This window comes from Gastrolobium bilobum, unplaced genomic scaffold (assembly GCF_033153095.1).
Source record: "Gastrolobium bilobum isolate Gb01-03AN ecotype WA unplaced genomic scaffold, APGP_CSIRO_Gbil_v1 utg12942, whole genome shotgun sequence".
In the NCBI taxonomy this organism is placed as follows: domain Eukaryota; kingdom Viridiplantae; phylum Streptophyta; class Magnoliopsida; order Fabales; family Fabaceae; genus Gastrolobium; species Gastrolobium bilobum.
Window position 1 is genome coordinate 41984 of NW_026897875.1, and position 23873 is coordinate 65856.

Below are 23873 nucleotides of genomic sequence, written 5' to 3' on the forward strand. Positions count from 1 at the left end.
ACATATGTCTGATCAATCGCACTGGAGTAGAAGAATACAAATATAAAGAATGTACAAAAAGTAATAGGGAAAAACTTATGTATGAAAAATCTGATTTTCCATTTATTTATAAAAAAAGCGTAAGGGTACAATTCAAACAATAGTGAAACAACATGTCCGTTTGGTGAAGAAACGACACATAATTTCAAAATCAAATTTCTTATTCATTAAAAGTAATTAATTTAAAATTAATTGCAATAAGAATTAATATTTAAAACTTGTCTTAATTGAGATCTTGTAGAATCAATTATTACCTAACTTTTGATTGGGATAGAACATATATGTAGGGCACAAATTTCATACTTGGAATCTAGTACGAACGAAAAATGAATAATATATTATATAAATTTTATCCGCAATTATATATATATATATTATGTGAAATCTAATTTAAAAAATATCTTTATATTGTAAAATTTAATAATAAATAATTTGTTAGGCATAAAGTTGACCATATATAAACACTACTCTATAATATTATAACTCGCGAAAAACAAGCCGACCAATAACCTAAAGCCAATATTAACTCATTGGGATTCGATTCCTCTTACTAGGGAACAGGTTGAGATATTAGGTTTGACTCGAACGGTGATAAATAATTGAACTTCACATAAGTAATTAAGGAGGTTTGGGAGATTTGTTTTATGAAATCAATAACGGGTTTATGTGATTAAACCAAGTCTATTTTATTTTAATTACTTCATAGAATGAGAAGAACTACAGGATGATGAGGTAAATATGTAAGCTGGCTCCTATAAGTGGTTGGAAGTTTAAACTTTAAATATAAGAAAGATGTAGTTTAAAACCACCTAAAACTCTTATATTTAAAATTAAAAGAAGAACTCAATTAATTTACACTTTTGCGTACCAAATGAGCTAAGCAATTATGGGTTTGAAGTCTTGCAAATAGCAACAACTCTTCAATTTATGGCCACATCTGAGCAAACACTACACCGAAAAGAAGCAAGCGTCAGTGTCTACGTGTGTTGTCCTGTGTGGGTGTCAAACTAGAGATATTTTCCTAGTACTTAATAAAAGTAGGAACCCGGTAACAAAAGTCACAAGGATTAAAAAAAACAACAACAATCAAAGTCAAAGCCATAGGCATGTATACGTAGACATTTTCCTTGCAACATGCAATGCATCTTTCTCTGTCTAAGCACTTTCGTGGGTCAGAAGCTCTTGCTATTACGAGTACTGGTGCATTCAAAAGTCAAAGACAGCCATATGATATTGCCTCTGTTCTGCTGCTCTGTCTAGTGAAGTGGCATTCTCTCCCTGTATATCTATCTATCCATACGATTTTTTTTAATTCCACTTAATTTGTGGAGGTTAAATTTCCTTAAAATTTCCCGTAAACGGTTACAAAATGATGATGCAGGATTAATCTCATACAAAGAATATTATTTGATATAATATTGTTAAACAATAGTTATTACGAGTATTTCATATATAAAAAAATGAGAAATGTTACTCTTTTATACGTAAGGTAACTTATCTCATGCTCTTTCACTTTAATTTTCGCACTCTACCTTTTTTTCTTTTTTTTCTTTTGTCTTGTAATTGTGTAATTGTGAGATTCATCCATTTTCTCTGTACAACATAAAATAATTATCTTATGTGAAAGAAGACTAATAAAGCCCATAAAAAATATTACAATTCTTACCACCCTACACACACGGGGTTTATTGACCAGTTACCTAACGGCCTTGTTGAATATTATCCCCTCCCCCTTAGGTGAGTACACAAATTTCATTATAGAGAACTTCCTTTTCCTGACACAGCTCACCATCTTATACTCAACAGTAAGACAATGCCTCACTACAATATTGGAGGCAATAAATGACTTGGTTTACATTTCTCTCTCTTATCATCATTAGAGAATATTAAGTCCTTTATGCAATTTTTGGCTCTCCAACAATGGATACAGTCAATATTCAATACTTTTATGAGTTGTTACTTCATTAGACTTTAAAGTTACTATAGTCTACACTGAATCCCCCTCTTCGCAACCATATTTGTGATAGTATCTCTAGTAATTCTTTTTGAGCTTTGATTTATACTAGTACTTCTTTAAACACCTTCGTATCGACATACTACATCCCTTGAGAAATACAAACTAGCTCTTAATCCACAATAATTCAATTACCGTTTAGAAAGTAAATAGGTATATCATGAAGCGTAACAGTTTTTTTTTTTTTTTTTAACTTATAACTTATTACAATTTGTTTAATGAAAATCATTTAACTTGTTTAAATTTTTTAAAAATCCTTTTCTATAAATGAGTATATTCGAAAAATATTCTAATAATTTAAAGAATTCATCCCTATCCCTTTTCTTTTCTTCGTCAAAATAAATAATATATTATATGCAAGATTATATTCACAACTTTTAAGCACACAACTAGCATCTTACTCATATAATTAGGAGTTGCTTTCTTTTGAAATGATGTAAAGCTGTCCACCTTTAAGTCTTGTAGCATATTCTAACCTTATAATAAAAATAAAATTCAATCTTCATAACTAACAGTCTACCAAAAAAAAAAAGTAATGGATATCAAAAGAACAAAAAGACGAGCAAACTATTCCTTATCACTAACATTGATCAATGACTGTGAAACCAACCATCATACATGTTGAAGAATAATATGAGCGATTAGTAAAAAACAAAAAATGAAGCACCAGATTATTCTATTTTGAGGAACAAATCACATATGACGTAAGAGATTATATCTTCATCGAACGTACATCAAATTCCTCTCGCATGGCCCAATCTGTCCTCCAAATGGTATCCATCACTATCAAAACTCATCTTAATTGCATAACTAATCCTAGGACCACATATGTGAGTCTCAACCAATACCACCAAATAAATCTAGTATCTTCCAACCAAATCTCTGAACAAAGTTAGGAAATTAATCCTTACCCCCTAAAGCACCCTACAGTTCAATATAATATTGTATTACATATAAACCAACAAATACATAAAGCCCCAGGACTTAGACAAAAACGTTAGGTAGATAAACCCCATTAACTATCTTGGAAATTTCATCCAGACCCACCAAATATTAGGAGGTTTATTGGTGTAAGCGCTAACTACAACCCCACCTCTTGGGTTTTGAAAGTATTTCAAATTCTGTGTTGAAGGCCCACTGACCTTTGTACTCATCACCAAATCTCGTAGTTTTATTCTCTCTCGTCATTCATTGACATTTCTTCAATTCCTTATCCTGGCCAAGTAGTGATTCTTTAAAATATGGGCTTAGCTTGTTTGGAAGAAACGCGGGCCATACAGGCTCTGTTCGGTTTGGGGAAACCCTTATTGGGTGTTGGACCCTTGCTTGTTGCTACTTAGGCTACTTGATCCGCTAGGACTCATAACCTCTTTAACCTGATTTGCTGAATTTTTTTGGGGTGATTGACAATTGTGCCTCTATTTTTAAATTTTTTTATAATTTTGTCCCCTTTTTAAGCTATATATTAATTATAACCTTTTATTAAAACTATATATCCCTGATTAACTACGTTGATCACCAAGTACTCGAGTATTTGGGCTAGTTACTCGAGTAAACTAGTTAAATTGTCAACTCAAATTTAGATCTATAAATATTTTTTATTCAAATCAAGTTTGAATATCTTATACATGAATCAATGGACTTGGGATGAATACTTGAGGTCTTTTACAATTGAGGGCAGTCCTTATTCAATTCAAGGTGTCAAAATATGATTTTATGTTGATTTTCAAAGACTTGTTAAATTCGGTTCAATTTATATTAGAGTAAATATCTTTTTTAGTCTCTAGAAATATTCACGAAGCCCCTTTTAGTTTCTAGCAATAAAAAGGGACATATTGGTCGCTTAAATAACAAAAAACAGGCCATGTTCATCCTTCTGATAAATCTCACCTAACGGCCCAACTAATGGTGCACACTTGGCACGTTAGTTTGCTGACGCGAATTTGAGTGGTCCACCGTGGAGGTTGAGACGACGTCGTTTAGGTACCTTTGAAATTTTTTTTTCCTTTCTTTCTTCTTCTTCTTCTTTCTTTCTTCTTAACAGACTCACTGGAACTTAACCCATTTCCTGGTTTCTGATCTCTTTCTGGAAAAGCAGCAGCATCTCTTTCTGGAACAAACTCCCTTGAGCTCTCACTCCCAGACTCAAGAACAAGAACAATGGGAGAACAAGTGTTGTTTGAAGAGAAGTCAGGGAGCAAGCTAGCTCTACAAAGAGGACAAGAGCCAGGTGTCAATACACTCCATGTGAAAAGCATGGCTACATTTTGGCAACAACCTGAGCTTGTCGTCTGGTTCAAATTCACACAAACAAACAGCACAATCAAATGGGTTCTTTAATCCTATGATGGCTTTGTAAAGAAAGACAGGGAGGGTATTAAAGTTGTGTCTTGTAAAAGCAGGAAGCTGCTAATTTTGTTGTTAAGAAACAGAGCTTGAAGCTTCGAGACCGAGAGTTGAGAATCTATAATGCCAAAGCGGATGCCACCCCATCTAAAAAGACAAACCTTGCAAAGAAGTTGGTTGTGGCTTCACGATCACCTTCAAACAGTAAATAACATGTCAAACAAAAAACTAATGCATCTTATCAGGGTTTGCGCACAACCAAATCTGATGTTATATGAATGGTTTAATTGTATTTCTTAACTCATTCTCTGCAAGACTTTTATACAACAACAATGTTTAAGTATAACTGATAATCTATCTAACTGACAGGAAAGCATTTTGACTATAGTATTGTGCACGAAAAAAACATGATAAAGCAACTACTAGTCAATAAGCGCATACTGTATACATATGAACAATGTACATAAATATTTCAGCCAAACATCATTTCTTGCCACTTGCATAGAGCCCATGAATCATATATTGTCTTGTATTACAGTAGCACTGCGCAATAAATCCATTAGCAGAGAACCACATTGCAAAAAATTTTGTGTGGACATATGTAAAAATATTGAACTGGTATTAGCTTTGAGGAGAAAAGGGCCTCATTCCCAAGATCCTTGGCTTCTGAAATGCTATGAGTCGCTCTTGCTCATTAGTGTGGGTGTAACTGAAACAATACCTATGAGGAACAACGTAGCAATTGAGATGAAATCGTAGAGATCCCCCACAGATTGCAAATCTCCAAGAGCTAACCCAGCCTAAGTAAGAAAACAAAGTAACTCATAAACCCAAGCACAATGATATTTAAAATTCTTATGATTAATGTTAAGATAGTTTAATAATTAAAAGACAAAAACTTATAATAAAAATCCTTTGCAGAAGGGAAGGGTAAAGGAAATTAGCCAACATGTGGAATATTTACAATAAACTAAAGTACAATGTGAACTTCTTTATTTCAATTTCCAATTGAAAGTATTACTTTTGTTGTTATCATACGATAACACTGAAAGTTCTTGACTCAAATTTCCAGCATTCGATGATCTTACAAATTGCTAAAATCTGAACTACAAATAATAATAATAGTTTTGATAGCTACATACCCTGACAGTGACATAAGCAGTAGGGATGAGTCCAATAACAGTTCCAAGGTAGAAAATATGATAAGGCACATCCACGATTGGTGAAGCAAAATAAATAAATGTGTTGGGCAAGGTTGGAGTCAGTCTCAAAAAAAGCATGTAGTTCAATAGACATTTTCTTCTTTTAGCCATTTAGAAGTAAAAAGTACAAATTTATTTCCATGTGTAGATTGGATTAAATCTGTTGGAATAGAAGATTCGATATGATCTGTTTGTTGTAGATTAATTGTTATTAATTGGCTGTTACCTTAGTTTGTTAGGTTACCTTTTACTAGCACGATTGGTTATCTGATGTATTAGTTGTTGCATATATTTAGGAATTAGTTGCTGTCATTCGGAACGGTCTACATGGCCTCGTCCTATTTAACTTGTATCTATATTCATTTGACAGACATAGAATTAATGGAAACAATTTCCTCTTGTACAATCTATCATGGTATCAGATGACTTTCCTAAACACTTCCGCAGACGTGCACAACTCTGAAAGCTGTGAGCAGATTGTATCCTTCCTCCACGATGACTAGTGGAACGAAACCCACAGACCCGAGTTCCCATTTCTATCTCGCCAGATCAGACAATCCTGGTATTCTCTTGACAAATGTTACGTTGAGAGGGGAAGCAAACTATGAGAATTGGGCAAAACTAATGAAAAATGCCCTCAAGTCGAAAAACAAGTTGGGATTCATTGATGGATCCATTAAGAAACCTGACAAAGCGCAAGCAGAGGAGTGGCGCGCTTGGGAGATGTGTAATTCCATGATCAACGGATGGATACACAATACCATCGATCAGAAATTGCAACCTTTCATTAAGTGCTTTGATGAGGTAAAAGACCTCTGGAACGATCTGAAGGAACGGTACTCTGTAGAAAATTTTACTCGTCAATACCAACTCAAGGCTAGTTTGGCTACCATAAAGCAGCATGGTACCACTATTGCAGAATACTACATGCAGTTACGTGCTGTCTGGGATGAGCTCGCCAGCAGCAGAACTCATACGCACTGTCAGTGTGGAGCAAACTGCGCCTATGCAAAGGCAGTTGAAGAAGAGAGGGAACATGATCAGGTATACCAGTTCCTTATGGGTCTGGATGATGTCTATGGTAATTTGCGGTCTCAAATCCTCAACAATTCACCTCTCCCAACGATGAACAAGGTGTATGCCAGTGTGACCCAAGAAGAGACTCACAGGGCCATCACTCGAAATCAGACTCCTCGAACTGATGAAGTTGGAAATGCAGTCCAAGCATCTGCACCTGCCAAGGACCGATTTGCTGATCGTCCTCCATGCATCCATTGTGGCAGACATAATCACGAGTCCTCGCGTTGTTGGCAAGCATTCAGATACCCTGGTCGTGACGAAGGCAAAGGGCGTGAAGCTTTCAGCCGCGACGGTGGCAGGGGGCGAGGTCGTGGCCGCTTTGGTGGTTACAGGGGTAACTCACAAGGGGGATGGCGCAACACACAGGGAGGTTCCCATGCAAAGTCTTTTGCTGCAAACGCAGCACAAACGGAGGATTCATCTGAACACGCAAATGCCTTTTCTGTTTTGACACCGGATGTAGTAACAAAACTACTCACACTGGTTGATTAGCCTTCACAATCGAAGGACAAATTAATTGGTAAAAATTCACATTGGCTTGTAGATAGTGGGGCATCACGCCACATGTCAGGAGTCTTGAACTTCTTTACAAATATTACACCAATTGAGCCTTTGTCCATAGCTCTACCAAATGGAGCTGTCACTTATGCAAAGCAACAAGGATCGGTTTTACTTGACAATTTTTCTTTGTCCAATGTTCTGTTTGTTCCTAATTTAAAGTGTAATCTGATATCAGTTTCTCAACTGATTAGACAGCAAAATGTTGATGTCGTGTTTAATCGTGATTGTTGTGTGTTACAGGACCACAAGGGATTGGGTGATCTAACGGATGGTGTGTATGTGTTGAGACCAAGCCAAGTTGCAGCCTTCACAACTCGGTCCACTGATTCACAAGAACTTTGGCACAAGCGGTTGGGACACGCATCATCTGAAGCACTTTCTATGCTTTCTTTTTCTGGTGGTTTTCAATTTTGCAGTATGAATAAAAAGGCTTGCGATATCTGTTATCGTGCCAAACAAATTCGATCCTCCTTTCCTATTTGTGATCGAAAAAGCAATAAAATATTTGATTTGATTCTTTGTGATATATGGGGTCCTTATCGAACTCCCTCTTCTTCGGGTGCTTATTATTTTTTGACCATAGTTGATGACTTTAGTCGTGCTGTATGTGTTTGCTTAATGAATGATAAAAGTGCAACATATTTATTTTTGCGCAAATTCCTTCTAATGGTGCAAAATCAATTTAATACAACTGTTAAGTCTGTTCGGACAGATAATGGCACGGAATTTACTTCTCATAAGATGGCTGATTTATTCACTGAACATGGTGTGTTTCATCAGAAATCATGTGTCCATACGCCACAACAAAATGGACGAGTAGAACGAAAACACCGGCATATTTTAAATGTGTCCAGAGCACTTTTATTTCAAGCTAACTTGCCTATTAAATTCTGGGGGGAAAGTGTCATGGCTACTGCCCACATAATTAATCGGACCCCAACCAAGGTGCTTAATGGCAAGACCCCCCACGAGATTCTACATGGCTACACGGTTGACTATGGGTACTTGAAGGTATTTGGTTGCTTATGTTATATGGTGGCACAACCAAAACCAGCCAACAAATTCAGCTCACGATCTAGAAGATGCATGTTTATCGGTTATCCTCATGGCTAGAAAGGTTGGAAGGTTTATGATCTTGACACTGAGGAATTTTTCGTTTCAAGAGATGTTAGCTTCCATGAGGAGGAGTTTCCCTTTGTTGCGGCAGAATCACCTACATCGCCTCCTTTATTGCCCACTTTTATTCCAGTAGATTCGGCTGACTTGTCCACATGTGACCCTGGTCATCCAGCACCCAGGTCTGACGCACAGCACAAAGCCAGGGGGAGTTCCCCGCGTAGGGCCACCGACTGCAGTCCTGAGCAACTTGAGCATCCTGCATCACCGCCTGATCCTGTGCAAGGGAATCCAGATCCCGCACCTACTCTCGTACACAGCACCGCGGAGCCCAGTTGCGATTTGGGGGGTCCACGTGAGGCAACAACTCCACTTGCGTCCCAACGTCCAGCACGCACACGACGGCAACCATCCTACTTGCAGGACTACACCTGTCATATGCTCACAACACATACACCACCTCCTGCTCTCACCTCTTCCATCTCTACCTCAGGTATGCGATACCCTATTGCCAATTATGTAACCACTAACAGATTTTCTTCCCAACATCGCATGTTTGTTGCTGCTATTGACACAGGCACTGAACCTCGCTCCTTTAAAGACGCTATGGCAAATGCCGAATGGCGTAAGGCCATGGCACAAGAAATCCAAGCCCTAGAAGAGAATCATACATGGGTTGTTACTGAGTTACCAGCTGGGAAGCATGCTCTCCCATGTAAATGGGTCTATAAAATTAAATATCACTCCAATGGAAGCATCGAGCGTTACAAAGCACGCTTGGTCATCGCAGGCAATCACCAAATACCAGGCGAAGATTTCACCGAAACATATGCTCCAGTTGCAAAAATGGTGAGCGTTAGAACTTTACTCTCGGTTGCAGCAGCAAAAGGTTGGTTCTTACATCAAATGGATGTTCATAATGCGTTCCTTAACGGAGATCTTGATGAAGAAGTCTACATGCGCATCCCCACTGGCTTTAATCAAGGGCAAGGATGAAAAGTTTGTCGTCTACAAAAGTCTTTATATGGTTTGCGGCAGTCTCCCAGAAATTGGTTTGCAAAACCCAACACTTCTCTTCTCCAATATGGTTTTCTTCAATCTGGAGCGGATCATACTTTATTCACTTTACAGCGTGGTTCTTGTTTCTTAGCCATTTTGATCTATGTTGACGATTTGGTGTTGGCAGGGAATGACTCACAGGCATGTCAAGAGGTTAAAGATTATCTTAACAAATGTTTCAAAATTAAGGATTTGGGTCTGTTGAAGTATTTTTTAGGCATTGAGGTTGCTCGCAATAATGATGGAATTTTCTTGTGTCAACGTAAATATGCGTTGGATATTCTCAAAGAAACTGGTTTGTTGGATTGTAAACCAGTTCAGTTTCCAATTGAACAAAATCACCGTTTGGCTTTAGATGACGGTCCTGACTATGGTGATCCAGGATGTTATAGACGCATTGTGGGTAAACTTGTCTATCTTACAATCACTCGTCCTGATTTAAGTTATGCCGTGCATATTCTCTCCCAGTTCTTGCAAGCTCCTAAAGAAGTGCATTATGAAGCTGCTATCAGGGTATTACGCTACCTCAAAATGAATCCTGGCCAAGGTATCCTCCTTCCTTCCACGAGTGATCTCAAAATTCATGCCTTTTGTGATTCCGACTGGGCCAGCTGCCCTCTCACTCGTCGGTCCGTTTCCGGGTTCTTTATTATGCTTGGCAATTCACCTATTTCTTGGAAAACAAAGAAGCAGCTTACCATTTCACGTTCCTCAGCAGAAGCTGAATACCGTTCCATGGCAACCACCACGGCTGAATTAGTGTGGTTGAAATCCTTTCTTGCATCACTTCGTATTTTTCATGATGATCCGATGGAGTTGTGTTGTGACAATCAAACAGCTCTCCACATTGCTGCCAACCCTGTGTTTCATGAGCGCACCAAACACATTGAAATTGACTGTCACTTTGTCCGGGAACGGTTATTATCCAAGACTATCCGTACTCAATTTGTTCGGTCTCCGTTCCAACTGGCAGATATTTTCACCAAGGCACTTGGACGTGCTTCTTTTCTGGCTTTCCTTCCCAAGTTAGGCATTTCATGTCTTCATGCTCCAACTTGAGGGGGAGTGTTGGAATAGAAGATTCGATATGATCTGTTTGTTGTAGATTAGTTGTTATTAATTGGCTGTTACCTTAGTTTGTTAGGTTACCTTTTACTAGCACGATTGGTTATCTGATGTATTAGCTGTTGCATATATTTAGGAATTAGTTGCTGTCATTCGGAACGGTCTACATGGCCTCGTCCTATTTAACTTGTATCTATATTCATTTGACAGACATAGAATTAATGGAAACAATTTCCTCTTGTACAATCTATCAAAATCCCATATGGTGGAAGAAGTTGAAAGTTGAAATAAACCTGATCTTGAAAGAATTTCAACTTGTCTGGCCAAAGAGAGGAGAGAAGAGGTCTTCCAAACAGCTTTGAAAGGAAAAAAGCATGAAGAAGCTCCTGCTGTGACAGTGAACATGTACAACCAGAGCCACGCCTTTGAAGACTCCAAAGAGTGCTCCAGCAAACAATGACATGAACCCAGGAAATGGGTGACGTTTCTTAAGTGGCTCAAGGGAGATTGTTCCAGAAAGAGAGATGCTGCTGATGTTCCAGAAGAGATCAGAAACCAGGAAATAGGGGAAGTTCCACTGAGTCTGTTAAGAAGAAAGAAAGAAGAAGAAAGAAATGAAAAAATAAAATTAAAAGGTACCTAAACGACGTCGTCTCAACCACTCAAATCCGCGTCAACAAACTAACGTGCCAAGTGTGCACCGTTAGTTAGGCCGTTGGGCGAGATTTATCATAAGGATGAACGTGACTTGTTTTTTGTTATTTAAGGGACCAATATATCTATTTTTTATTGATAGGGACTAAAAAGAGTTTCATGAATATTGCAAAAAAATATTTACTCTTTATATTAATCAATGCTTATTATTTGATGTATAAACATATTTGGACTTCATAGGGTCCAAAACAATGATGACAATCTATAGATGAAAAAAGCGCCGCTTTTGTGCACAATAACGCTTCCATAGCGGGTAGCACCTATGAGCCGCACAAACTGCACGCAATGCAACACTTTAATGTAGCGGCAGTAGCAGTCATAAACTTGCGGAAGCTTGTAGCATGAATAGCAGTGCAATTTCGCGGTAATGTGAAAGAGAAATAGAAAAGTTATAATACAAGGGGTATTAATGGTTTGAAATTTTATTTTTAAGGGTACAAAAGTCTTTTTAGTTTAAACCCTTATTATTTTAAGTGTAAATACCCTTTGCGTTCCTAATAAAAAACACGATTTTTACATTAATCATTTACAAAAAAAAATTAGTCAATTCATTCTTATGAAATTCAAAGTGGATTAATTTTAGTCTTTTTGAGGGACTAATGTGGATTTTTTTTGAATTTATGAGAGACCGCGATTTCAACTAAATGAATCCACTTTGAATTTCTTAGGGACCTCGAGACTAATTTTTTTTGTAAGGGACCAAAGTGAGGATCGTATTTTTTGTTAGGGACCAAAAATGATATCTACTCTTATTTTAATATTCATCTTTCCTGCCACTCGGTTACTTTTTAGAATAAATATCATTTTTTGTCCTCAGCAAATTTCACGATACCCGCTTTAGTCCCTAACAAATAAAAAGACTATTCATGGTCCACAAAAAATTCAAAGTGGATCTATTTTAGTCATTTTGAGAGATTTATGTAGGTCTTTTCTAAAATTGTGATGGACCATGATTTCAACTAAATAGGTCCATTTTGAATTTCTTAGGGACTACGAATAGCGTTTTTTTTACTAGTGACTAAAGCGGGCATCGTAAAATTGGCTAAAGACCAAAAAAAATATTTACTCTACTTTTTATATGTCAGTCATTTTTTTTTGCTATCTCACTCATTTTTTGATTTTCTTTTCTCTCTCTTATTTTCTATCTTCAATCTCTCTGTTTTACATTAAGTGGCGGAGCCATGATGTTATGTCCATCCGGTCGATTTTCAAAAATTAGTTATTTTTTAAACATGGCTAATTAAATAACCGTAGCTAAATTTATGAATAAAATTTAATATTCGACATCACCGAAATTTTTATTCATCCTAATTCAATGAATGAGTTGGCTCGGCCACTTTCTACATTTCTGGCTTTGAAATTGATATTCCAACAAACCTATTCTATTATCTTCCTTCAATCTCTCTGTTATACTTTTTTTGGCTTCGAACTAATATTCCAGTAAGGCAGCCAGCCTACCATGGTGGCGAAAACTCTCTGACGGCGCAGGCGGAGACCCTTAATATATTTTTGGAACGTTGCAGCCATCCTTTGTTTTCTGATTTCCTCACAAACAAAACTCCAACGTTTACTGTTATATTATTATACCGAGTATATTATTAATATTATTATATTATTATTTTACATGAAAACTCTGATTAAAATCAATATATTACTAAATTTATATTGACTAAATATTAATCTATTTTTATGTTTTATATAAATATAAATATATTATAAAATATTTTATTAATTTAAATATATTATTGATATTAATATATATATCAATATATTCTATTTTCTGATATTGAATAAAATTTAGAATATATTATTAATACATTTTTATGTATATTATAGAATATATTATTCATCTGAACATATTATTAATACGAATATATATTAGTATAATATTTTTTGTTAAAATTATGAGCATATTATCAATTTATTTTTATATATACTATTGAATACATTAAAAATTTAAATATATTATTGATCAGACCACTTCATTAGAATTATATTAATATGAATATTTTAATTTATTAATGTATTAATATTATGAGTGATTTGTTATATTTTATATTACAATTATAGAGAATATTCTTATTTATGTATAATCTGTTATATTTTTTGAATCCTTGTTTGGAATGAAAGTGATAATAAAATTAATTATGAATGAATTTTTTTAATTTTGAGTAATTTTTTATTCTTTTCGGTTTTGTTGTAGCGGTTATATTGCTATACCACTATAGCATTTTTGAAGTGGGCCCCGCTACCCTTTTTTTAATAACTATGTAACAATTTCCACCCAAGCTCGTTTTACCCTTAACTAAATTTTATGTACATATTTATATATATATTACATTGTTTTGAAAGATTTATGCTCATTTACGTTGTTATTCCCAAAACTCATAAAAGAAGTCATTTTTTGGAGAAAAAAAATTTGACAAGGATATTTGTCATTATTGATAAAATCTCAATTTATCACTACGATTTTACGTTTTTATGATTTTTTTCATCAAAACAATTTTACTAATAATATTCCAAACGCTTTTACATTTTTATGATTTTTTACGATTTTTTTACATTCTGATTTTGCATTTTACGATTTTTTAATCGTCTTCCGATTTTAATTAAGATCTCGATTTTTACAACATTGATATTTGCCATTATATAAATCTCGAAGAGTTATATGAAATAAAAAAAAATCAATTCGGACAACTGAGTCAAAAGTTATGCCCTTTGAAAGTTTACACAATTTTTGGATATAAAGAGTTTGGATAAACATTGTTCTTGATTATTTTGGATTAACAAACACCCATCCCAAGTTCATTTATACATATACAAGATATTAGAACTTGATTTGAATAAAAAATACTTGTGGATCGAAATTTGAGTTGCCCACTTGCCTAGTTTACTTAAGTAACTGACCCAATTACTCGAGTAAGTCATCTACTCAAGTAACTGGCCCACTTGCTTGATTTACTCAAGTAACTATCTCAATGACTCGATTAAGTTATTTTCTCGAGTAAATAACTCGTTAATCAAGTAAGTCATTTACTTAAATAAGTGGGCTTAGTTATTAGGGGTGCTCGCGATCTAAATTAGATCAGTTTTGGAAGCAAAAATCATCTGATTTAATCCCTTCGATTTAATCATGTAATCATCTATTCGGTTTAAATTTTTTTTTTCAAATATGATCCGATCCAATCCAATTTTATTCGATTTGGATTAGATCGGTTTTCGATGTTTTGAAAAGCCTAAGATTTGTATGATGATTATTGTGCAAATAATATATCTTTTGTATGTATCGACTTTGTAATGTTTGTAAGATGATTATTGAGCAATTAAGCATTGTACAACAAAATGTTGAATTACCATTTTGTACCTCCAACAAAAAATTTATAATATGGTTGCCTGAAATATGAAGTAACCCAAATTCTCATCCTATAGAGGAGTTGTTGTACAACAATAACTCATGTAATAAAAATATATTATGTATTTTACAAAAAGAAATCATAACATAGATCAAACACAACTCACTTTCTCCAACATGATGGATTAATGGGTCTTGGATTTAAAATTTTGCTATATAATTTTTGGGCTATGATTGAGGAAGTGCCCAAGTTGTTAGATGGTAAGGTCGGAGAATCATTGGACTGTTTTGGATTGGATCGATTTTCACCAACCAATTCAAAAATCGATCCAATTCAATTAAATTTTGCGGTTTTTTTTTCGATTTTTGGTTAATTCAGTTTTCAATTTTTCGATTCGATTATCGTAATTCAAATCGGTTTGGATCGGTTGATGAACACCCCATTAATTATCGGAGTAGCTTACTGTCAAGAATACATTGATATATAGTTAGGAAAAATGGTAAAATAATAAATTTTTTAAAAAAAGCAAGGGCAAAATGGTCAATCAACCGAATTTTTGGCCATAAATTTGAAGGGATTCCCGGCTATTTGACTCCTTTGGGGTGTTTGTGAATTGTGATCCCAATTTTCATGTTTGGTACGCCTTAGAATTTATTTTCTGATGAAAGAGATGTTTGGTTATGCTGCCTTACCCCTTGCGGAACTGTTTTTCATCTTTATCTTTATTTTCTTCGCCAGTTCCGCGGCCCACCTTCTTTGAAACTCATTTTTCTTCCCAAAATCAGTTCAGCTAACATCCCGCGAAGCTGGTTTAAATTTTAAATTTTCCTACTACCGGTTCCGCAAGGAACCTTGATATTTTTTTAACTGGCAACTCTCAAAATAGTTTTATTGAGTTGAAAACAAAACTAATTCATAACAAAATCACATTGGATGCATCTACGACTAATTGAAAGGAGTAAGGAAGACATAGCAAAGAAAAGAGAATAAGAATGAGCTACATGATAGAGTCTGTCGTGGAGAGTAATTATTCCTCCAAAATATAGAAGAAACTCTAATGAAAATTGAATGTCATTCTAAGACATACGAATCCCTACTTATAGACTTTAATGAGGAGTTGCGTGCTCTAGCGCTTTGAGTTTTTTGCACAGCGGTATGACAGTTCCTATTTTATCATCTATCTTGTGCGCATATTACAGGTCCACCATTCCATTACCTCGCGCTCCAGTGCTCCATTATCCTAGCACTGCAGCACTCTGTATCAAGTGGGGATACCAATGTCTGAAAAACACGGGTAAATCATCAAAAAATCCTATGAAAATAACAAAAGATATCTGGTAGAGATATATAAAACCATTAATCTAAGTCACTCCAGATTTTAGATTGAATTGGTTCTTTACATGGTATCAGAACTTTAATAATCACAAGGTCATGGGTTTGATTTTTACCACCCCACTTTCTTTTATGAAATTTCTTAGCATAGGTAGGTGGGCTTGTGTTTTGTCCACCTTCAAGTCCAATGACCTTACTTGGGAGGAGACATATTGATATATATAAAATCATTAATCTAACCTCATTTAACAGGTTGAATTGATTCCTTTACTGTATCTAAATATTAAGTTTGTCGTAAATGCATAAAAAGTTTTTGAGAGTTCTTATACTCCTTTTTAAATAAGAGAAATAGATAATAAAAAACTTTCGAGTATGACCCAATACAAATTTGTTAACTAGAAAAATTGCATAAACAAAAGTTTATATATTGACTTACTAATAATAATCTGAAGGTCATTTGATCTTCATAATTGGAACCAACATTAATTTTATTAAAAGATGGTTTCCTTTTTTGTATATATTAACAAAAGTGTAGTTAGAATCTCAGACTCTAATACGAGATTTTTTTCCATCAGCAGCAGAAGCATATATAGTAGGCACTATCAGTTAGTTGACAAATTTATATTAGTATATGTAAGGGTGTTATATCAATATTGTTGGTCACTGATCCTGTTTTTATGCAACTAATTTAATTTATTAGGTATGTGAGTCCATAGATCAATAGCTAAAGATTGAGAGTAAGACTCATATCACCCTCTCTCTTAATTGCCCAAAAAAAAAAACCAACAGCACTAACAAAAGAAAAAGATTCACGATAAAGCATACCTGGAAATGCAAGTTATAGAAGACCCTCCCTCCGAAGGTTTCAGAGGAAGAAGCATTTAGCAGAGAAAGACCATTATTTTCTGAAATCAGCAAGATATCGGATAGTGGAGTCTTGTTGACCTCTTGAGAGCAAATCTGAATAGCAGCCTCATTGTCATTGAGCCTAGTTGTTGAAACTACAAAAGCAGAATTGTGATGGGGAATCTTCCTTTTAAATTCTTTATTCACTGCATCTCTTTCCTGAGAAATTCTCGATAAAAGTTCTTCTTTTTTCTTAATTAGTCCTTCCAAATGCTGCTGTAACTCAGGTACGTATGTTATTACTCGCGAAATTGTTTCCGGAATGCTCATTTTTTTCTGCAACATTAAAATTGAATCATATCTCTATTGATGATAATTTAGCTTCTAACTAAAAGAGCTGCGGGTTACCACTGAAACTTGCACATGTATGTAAAGGATTAAATTTGAAAGAAGCTTGTACTAGCATGTCCTTGTTTGAAGTAGGTGTTTCATCCCATTTGCATTACTCTAAAATGAGTGTTTATTTCCTACGTGACTTTGCAAATTAACATATAAATCAGGTTGCGTTTTAGAACTTTATCTTATAATTAGTATTCTCTAACCCAAAAGCTTAAGCTGTTAGGTGAGATTATATTAATAATTTTATATATCTCAACTCGCCCCTTCACACGAGAGAAATGCACAGACCCACCTACTTGTGCGACCAAAAACTTAAGCTGTTAGTGAGCACGCCCCCTAACATGAGAGCCCACTGTACTTGAAGGGTGGAGGTCCACCTAATTGTGCTAAGAAAATTTCACAAGAGAAAATGGAGGGCGATGAGGATCGAACCCGGGACGCAAGGCTCTGATACTATGTAAAGAATCAATTCAACCTAAAAGCTTAAGCTGTTAGGTGAGACTACATATTAATATGGTTTTATATATCTCAATATTCTCCAATTATTTTGATTAATAGACTTCCCAGTTTACAATAATCTGTTATAAACAATCATGTAATTAGCGAAGGATAACCATTCCTAATTTCCTGAAGTTGTTGCTTACAAAAGATTCTAAAGAAGGATTTTTCTTGCATGAGCATTAAAGAATAGAGGAAGTAAAAGAGAGGACTTAAACTACCTTTTGATGTGACACTGGAAGAAGTGAACGAAGTGAAAAAATCAAGTTATTGATTTTCTTGCGACGATCACGTTCTCGAGCATTATGGTTAACCTTCTTGGTGGATGATGGTGTAGAGTTTTTAACCTCAACCCGTGGCTGTGGTGAAGAGAATTTATGGGAAATTGAGTACTCTGAGGACACGGTATCTTTATAGTAGTTCTTCTTTTTATGGTTTAAGGGCTCCTCCTCTAAGTTCCAGCCCATGTTTGAGAATAGAGGAGGAGTAGAGATTGCAAGCATCATATGGATTTGTTAGAGGCAGTGAATAAGTTGCTTTGAAATTAGATGATCATGACTTGTATATATATATATATGTATATATGCAAACCATCTTCCTTAATGTTAGCGCTCATATTTATAAATTGAGCAAGTGGCTGTTAAAAATTGAATAAACTATATGCTTTTCCCCCCTCTTCTCGTTCATTATATTATTCAATAATAATTTCTTCTTTTGAGTCAGACATTAAATAATTCTTCAAGTAGTAGGATGCTACGCACGGTCATAAAATTATTTTCTCACTAGAGAATTAATTAGCTAGGTGCGCATGCATGATTGCATGTGCACGTCGTCGGTGATGTAGCAAGTATCTGTTTATTTATCTATGTATGGGAGAGAGCACGAGAACGCAACTACTTATTTGGGTTTTGTTTACTTTTTTTAAAGGTGAACTGTTTTTCTTTTTCTTTTTCTTTAGATTATATTGCCGTCTATTCTCTTTATGATACTGCATGTACAGTTATTACTAATTAAATTAATCACATTCAATAAAATATATTTATATTCCTAACTTCTTGATATCTTCGTTTCATGATATTAAATTTCAGTCTTCTATAACTGACGCCGCTGTCTATTATGATTGTTGTAATATTAAAATATTGGTGATTCTCGCAACAACAATTATGATTATTACATCACCTGTATTCTTAATTTTAATAATCGTAACATGATTATTACTTCAATTTAAAATCGTGTTATATATAAATATTTATCGGTCAAATATGCATCCATCTGAATGAGAAATGCTTCGGCCCCACCGAGTAATTATTATATATTTAGCTATGCAAATTATCGATCACAAGTGGTTGCTTGTAAAACTTAATTGTAGCCATTGTATTACATATGGCTACAAAGCCTTAATTTCGCTTCCTTGTCTATGGTTTGCACTTAAGGCAGGTTTCCATTAGTTATAAGTTATATCAGGTAGTACATCATAATAATAATTTGGGTTTTATGATAATTATGTTATAGGAAAAGTGATTGTGTTATGTTATAGAGATTCGTTTTGCGTGTCAGAGTTTTTTTTTTTTTTGCTTCAAAAATTGCGGGTTCCACAAAATGTTGTGTGTGTAAAAAAATTGTTGTGGTCATGTTAAATGATAGATGTAAATTTCTAATAATTTATGAAGACAAGAAATTTCTGAAGCTACAAAAATGAGTAGTTTGCCCTGCATGGAGGATGACGGTAATATTAAATATAGGTTGAGTTTAGTGTTTCTCATATCACCATAAATAAGTTATTTCTTACAATTTTAAAATAATATCATTTGAAGATTTGAGAATATAATTAAAATACAAGGTATTTTGGAAAATTGATGTTGCAAGAGAGAAATCAAATTTTCAAAACACTATATTTATTTTTCCTCAAATCCCAAATCCACATCGTATTAAGCTTACAGGAGTTGAGTTCTTCACCTGTAACAAAAGGAACAATTTTGTCATATAGGTTAATCCCACGTCAATATTATTGTATCTGTATCTTAATGTTTTATAAAAAAATTATCGTCTTTGCTCAAAGGATGTCATGAACTTATACGTGATCCCTTTACCGAAATGGATGGGATTAGTGTAACACCCCGTATGCACCTAGTGTATTAAACATATAATGATAATAAGCGCAACTAAATAAATGCGGAAACTAAATTTTTTTAATTATGAAACTTATCATATTAACCAAGTGGATTTACTTATTCTTTTTCAAAAAGCGGCCTGTATGTAAATTGCAATAAATACCTATACTGAATAACCTCATATCATAAATAAATATCAAGTCATGGAACTACAACTCGTAGACCAGACAAATCTTGATACAATAGAACAACTCAAGTCTGAAATAAACATAGCTTATACCAATATGACATGGACAACCCTCATGCTCACTAAATAGAATAACATAGTAAGATCATGTCTAATAGCCATATAATAATAACCAGGCGTGATCATATGAAAATATGGCAATAAAGAAGCATGTATAATATCAGCTCAACTCCGGCCACCATAGATCTCAACCTCAGAGGTACCTCTACCTGAAAATATGCCCCACATGGGGTGAGATCTCAAATAAGAAATCTCATTAAGACAAGGGATCCTTAAGCATCTATCCACCCCAAGTTCACTTACATGTGCAATATAAGCTCCAAAAAGATAATAACAGTATAATGCAGATATCCATATAATGCAGCATATGTCATGTGTGTATGCATCCTACTGGCCAGAGAATAAAATGTAAGAATTACGTACGTCTACAACCCACAGTACAAGACTCCTCTCTTGTACCTCACCCATGGAGTTACCATCTTGTATGTTTCCACATACTCAGGGATTACTGTCTAGGTGGAACACCCCACATACATAACATACGACATTCACACTCATAAAACTGTTCAACAACATATCAATAATCTTCACATATTTTCATAAAAACACATCATGCATAGAAACCACCCCTCTATGAGGTATGGTGGAACCATGAACCATCAATGGGTAAAATCGAGGACACAAAAGCTTACCTGTAGTGCCAAATCCCTATCCAAAGGCTCGGTATCCATAGACACACCAACAGTAACACAATCCGACAATTGCAATATGTTTTGTATGAAAACATAATTAATATTCAGAAATCCCAATTTCCTATCCATTGAGCAATGTTTTCTTTTTTCATTTAATGACTTACATCCTTTCTAAATCATAATTATCGTATATTAATTCTAACTATTATTGGTATTAATGTTTCCTATTAGTAACATTGAATACCTAGGGTATCATACCTAAATTGAGACTTTCCCACGCATCACAACTGGTTTATTGTCATTCTGACAGGGGGTAATCGATTACCAAACAGGGGATAATCGATTACTCCACACGATAACCGATTACCATGAACAGGGTAATCAATCACTCCACGTGGTAATCGATTACCATGCACAGGGTAATTGTTGTGCAATTTGTAATCAATTAAATCAACCACACAAATACGCAAGTGCACGTGTCACAAGTAATAAAGGGATGTGTGAGTCTAAGTATCGTTCCCACGAAGATGATTTATAAAGTTTGAGTTATTCAAGTAAAGAAAATAGAAAAAAAGATTGATTTTGATGATTGGATTTATAAACTAAAAGATAATTAAAACTAAGAAAACAATAGACTAATTTTAAAGGTATTAAGGTGATGGATGAGATATAGGTCAGATTCAATTTCCCTGATACAGCAATACTAAAACGATGCTATAACGATGATATATCAATGCTTAATTAGTAACCGAAAACTAAGGTATGCTAGGGCTTTTGGCCAACCTAACATATATACCCAATAACTAATTTCCACATCTCTATGGCCAAATTAATTACTGAATTGTTAAGTTCAAGTTCAAAGGCTATGTGGTGTGAATGATCTCTCTACCCACAACTTAATCAAGTTAACTTTCTTAACCTAATTAATCCACACAATTCAACAAGGGTCTGGATTCGGAAACCTCTCGGCCCTAACCTCCTCAATATCACATATGTATCTCTCGACATGCATATATGAATAAGAATAAACAAACTTGTTCAAAAACTAATTAAACATTAATAAAAACAAGAGTGAATACCCTTTTTGGTCCTCAGCAAATTTCACGATGCCCGTTTTAGTCCTTAGCAAATAAAAAGGCCCATCGTGGTCCCTAAGAAATTCAAAATGGACTCATTTAGTTGAAATTGTGGTCCCTCACAAATTCAAAAAAGATTCATATTAGTCCCTAAAAGGACTAAAATGAGTCCATTTTGAATTTTTTAGGGACCACGATGGACCTTTTTATTTGCTAGGGACTAAAACGGGTATCGTGAAATTTGCTGAGGATCAAAAAGGGTATTTACTCTAAAAACAAAGTTTAGGCATACATCTCAATGTTATAGCTAGCATAGCTACTTTATCACCTAACCTATAGAGCAAATTAGCTCATAATAGAATTAAATAAAACAGAGAAAAGGAAGAAAGAGCTCATTGAAAAACAGAAAAGAAGATGAAACGAAAGTTGTTGTAAAACTCTGTCACAGTCTTACTCCAACAATGCTCCATCAGCTCTTCCTCCTCCAAGAATCTTACTTTCTCTCTCTAAAATGACCCTTCTGACTTGACTTCTCTTCCCTCGTTGTTTCTCTGACTTGTCGACCTCTTTCTTGCTTATGGAATCCGTGGGGGACTCCTCTTTAAATAGGAAAAGTAGTTGGAGAATTGGGCCTTAGGTTTGGGAGTGAGATTCCATGAATCGTGTTGCTGCAGCCTTATCTTATCCCCATTTTCTTGGACTGTTGGCACTTGATCGGATAAGATCTTGATCTTTCTGATTTTCTTGTGCCAATGTCGTTGTGGACTAGATAAGAGTTTGTTGTCCTTGATCTTTGGGATTTTGGGATACGAATTAATCTTTAAAAGCATCTTTGATCTCTACTTGCTAGTGTTTTATCCATTTGTTGGGAAATAAATAACTTTTGAATTTTGAATATTCAGTTGTTCCCTTGTCTACGTTGTCATGCTGTATCGATTGCTATATCATTACTTCGTCAGCTTCTCTGCTACAACATTCTGACGTTAATTTTTCCTGCAAAGACAAACTCTCAACAAGTCATCTTTTCTTACAAAAAACCAAGGAATATTGTCTCATTTTTCATACTTAGTTATCTCAAAGCACTTAATCATAAATATGCAACATTTAGCTTAATTATCAAGCAAACAAGATAACTTATATGAAATTTATGCAACAAATTCTTCATAAAAATACCAAATTAGCTCTCATTTGGGAGAGTTAACAGTAATCGATTACCACGCGGACATAACACGAAAATTGCAGAATTTTCTGCATAATCCGCGGGTTTAATGGCTTCCAAGGGTCCAAGGTCCAATTTTTACCAAAACAGCAGTTCAACTTACATGCTTAAACATCATTATACCATATTTTACATGCATCATTAATATTTCCACACTTTACTTCACAAACTAACTCATTTTCAAGAAACTACAAAGGAAATGACTTGTAGTACCAAGGGACCTTTGAAATCAGAAAAATGGGGAAGCTTTGAGGACTTTGAAAAATGGCGGCGGTGGTGATGACGGTGGCAAGTGGGTGGTGATGGTGGCGATGGCATCGTCATGGTGGTGCTGGTGATGGTGGCGGTGGCATCGTCGTGGCGCTGGTCGTGTCGGGATCATGGTGGTGGCGGTGATGACGATAGTGGTGGAGAGTGATTGAGAAATACAAGGGTTTTACATTTTGTGCGTGGGAATAAAAAAGTAGAAGTTTTTTGATTCTTTTTTCTGTTCCCTAGCACAAAAGTTAAACTGATTAATCTCGGGAATAAAAAAATAAATCGGTTATACCAAACAAATTTTCTATCTATTTCTGTTCCCGGGATGTTCTCGAGAACAAAAATTACAAAAAAAAATTTCCGAAAAAATTGTCATGCACTCCCTAACTGCGTCTTTCATAAATTGATATTACGTGGCTCCATATATAAACTTATTGAGTTGGAAAGAACAAGAATAATTGGTTTCTCCAACCCTTATTATATAATATATAGATTAACTTATGTGAAAATCAAATTGTATATTGGGTTGACAAATAGATTGACATAATATTAATGAAGGTCATACTCTGAATCACTTCCTTAATAAATTTTCCCTTGTCCTGATGCTACAATCAACATTATTGGCTTTCTCAAAAAAAATAAAAAA

General features: G+C 34.9%; 1 protein-coding gene and 1 pseudogene across 1 annotated transcript; both read right to left on the reverse strand.

The window, feature by feature from the left end:
- Positions 1–5029: 5029 nt before the first annotated feature.
- Positions 5030–12723, reverse strand: LOC133311042 (uncharacterized membrane protein At4g09580-like; annotated as a pseudogene).
- A 3061-nt stretch (positions 12724–15784) lies between these two features.
- Positions 15785–18127, reverse strand: LOC133311043 (transcription factor ORG2-like). The gene is made up of 4 exons (XM_061512057.1): positions 17846–18127; positions 16707–17063; positions 15998–16057; positions 15785–15883 (listed from the first exon to the last, which is right to left on the reverse strand). Exons 1-4 carry the CDS (start codon positions 18125–18127, stop codon positions 15785–15787), a joined length of 798 nt encoding a protein of 265 aa, XP_061368041.1.
- Positions 18128–23873: the final 5746 nt, after the last annotated feature.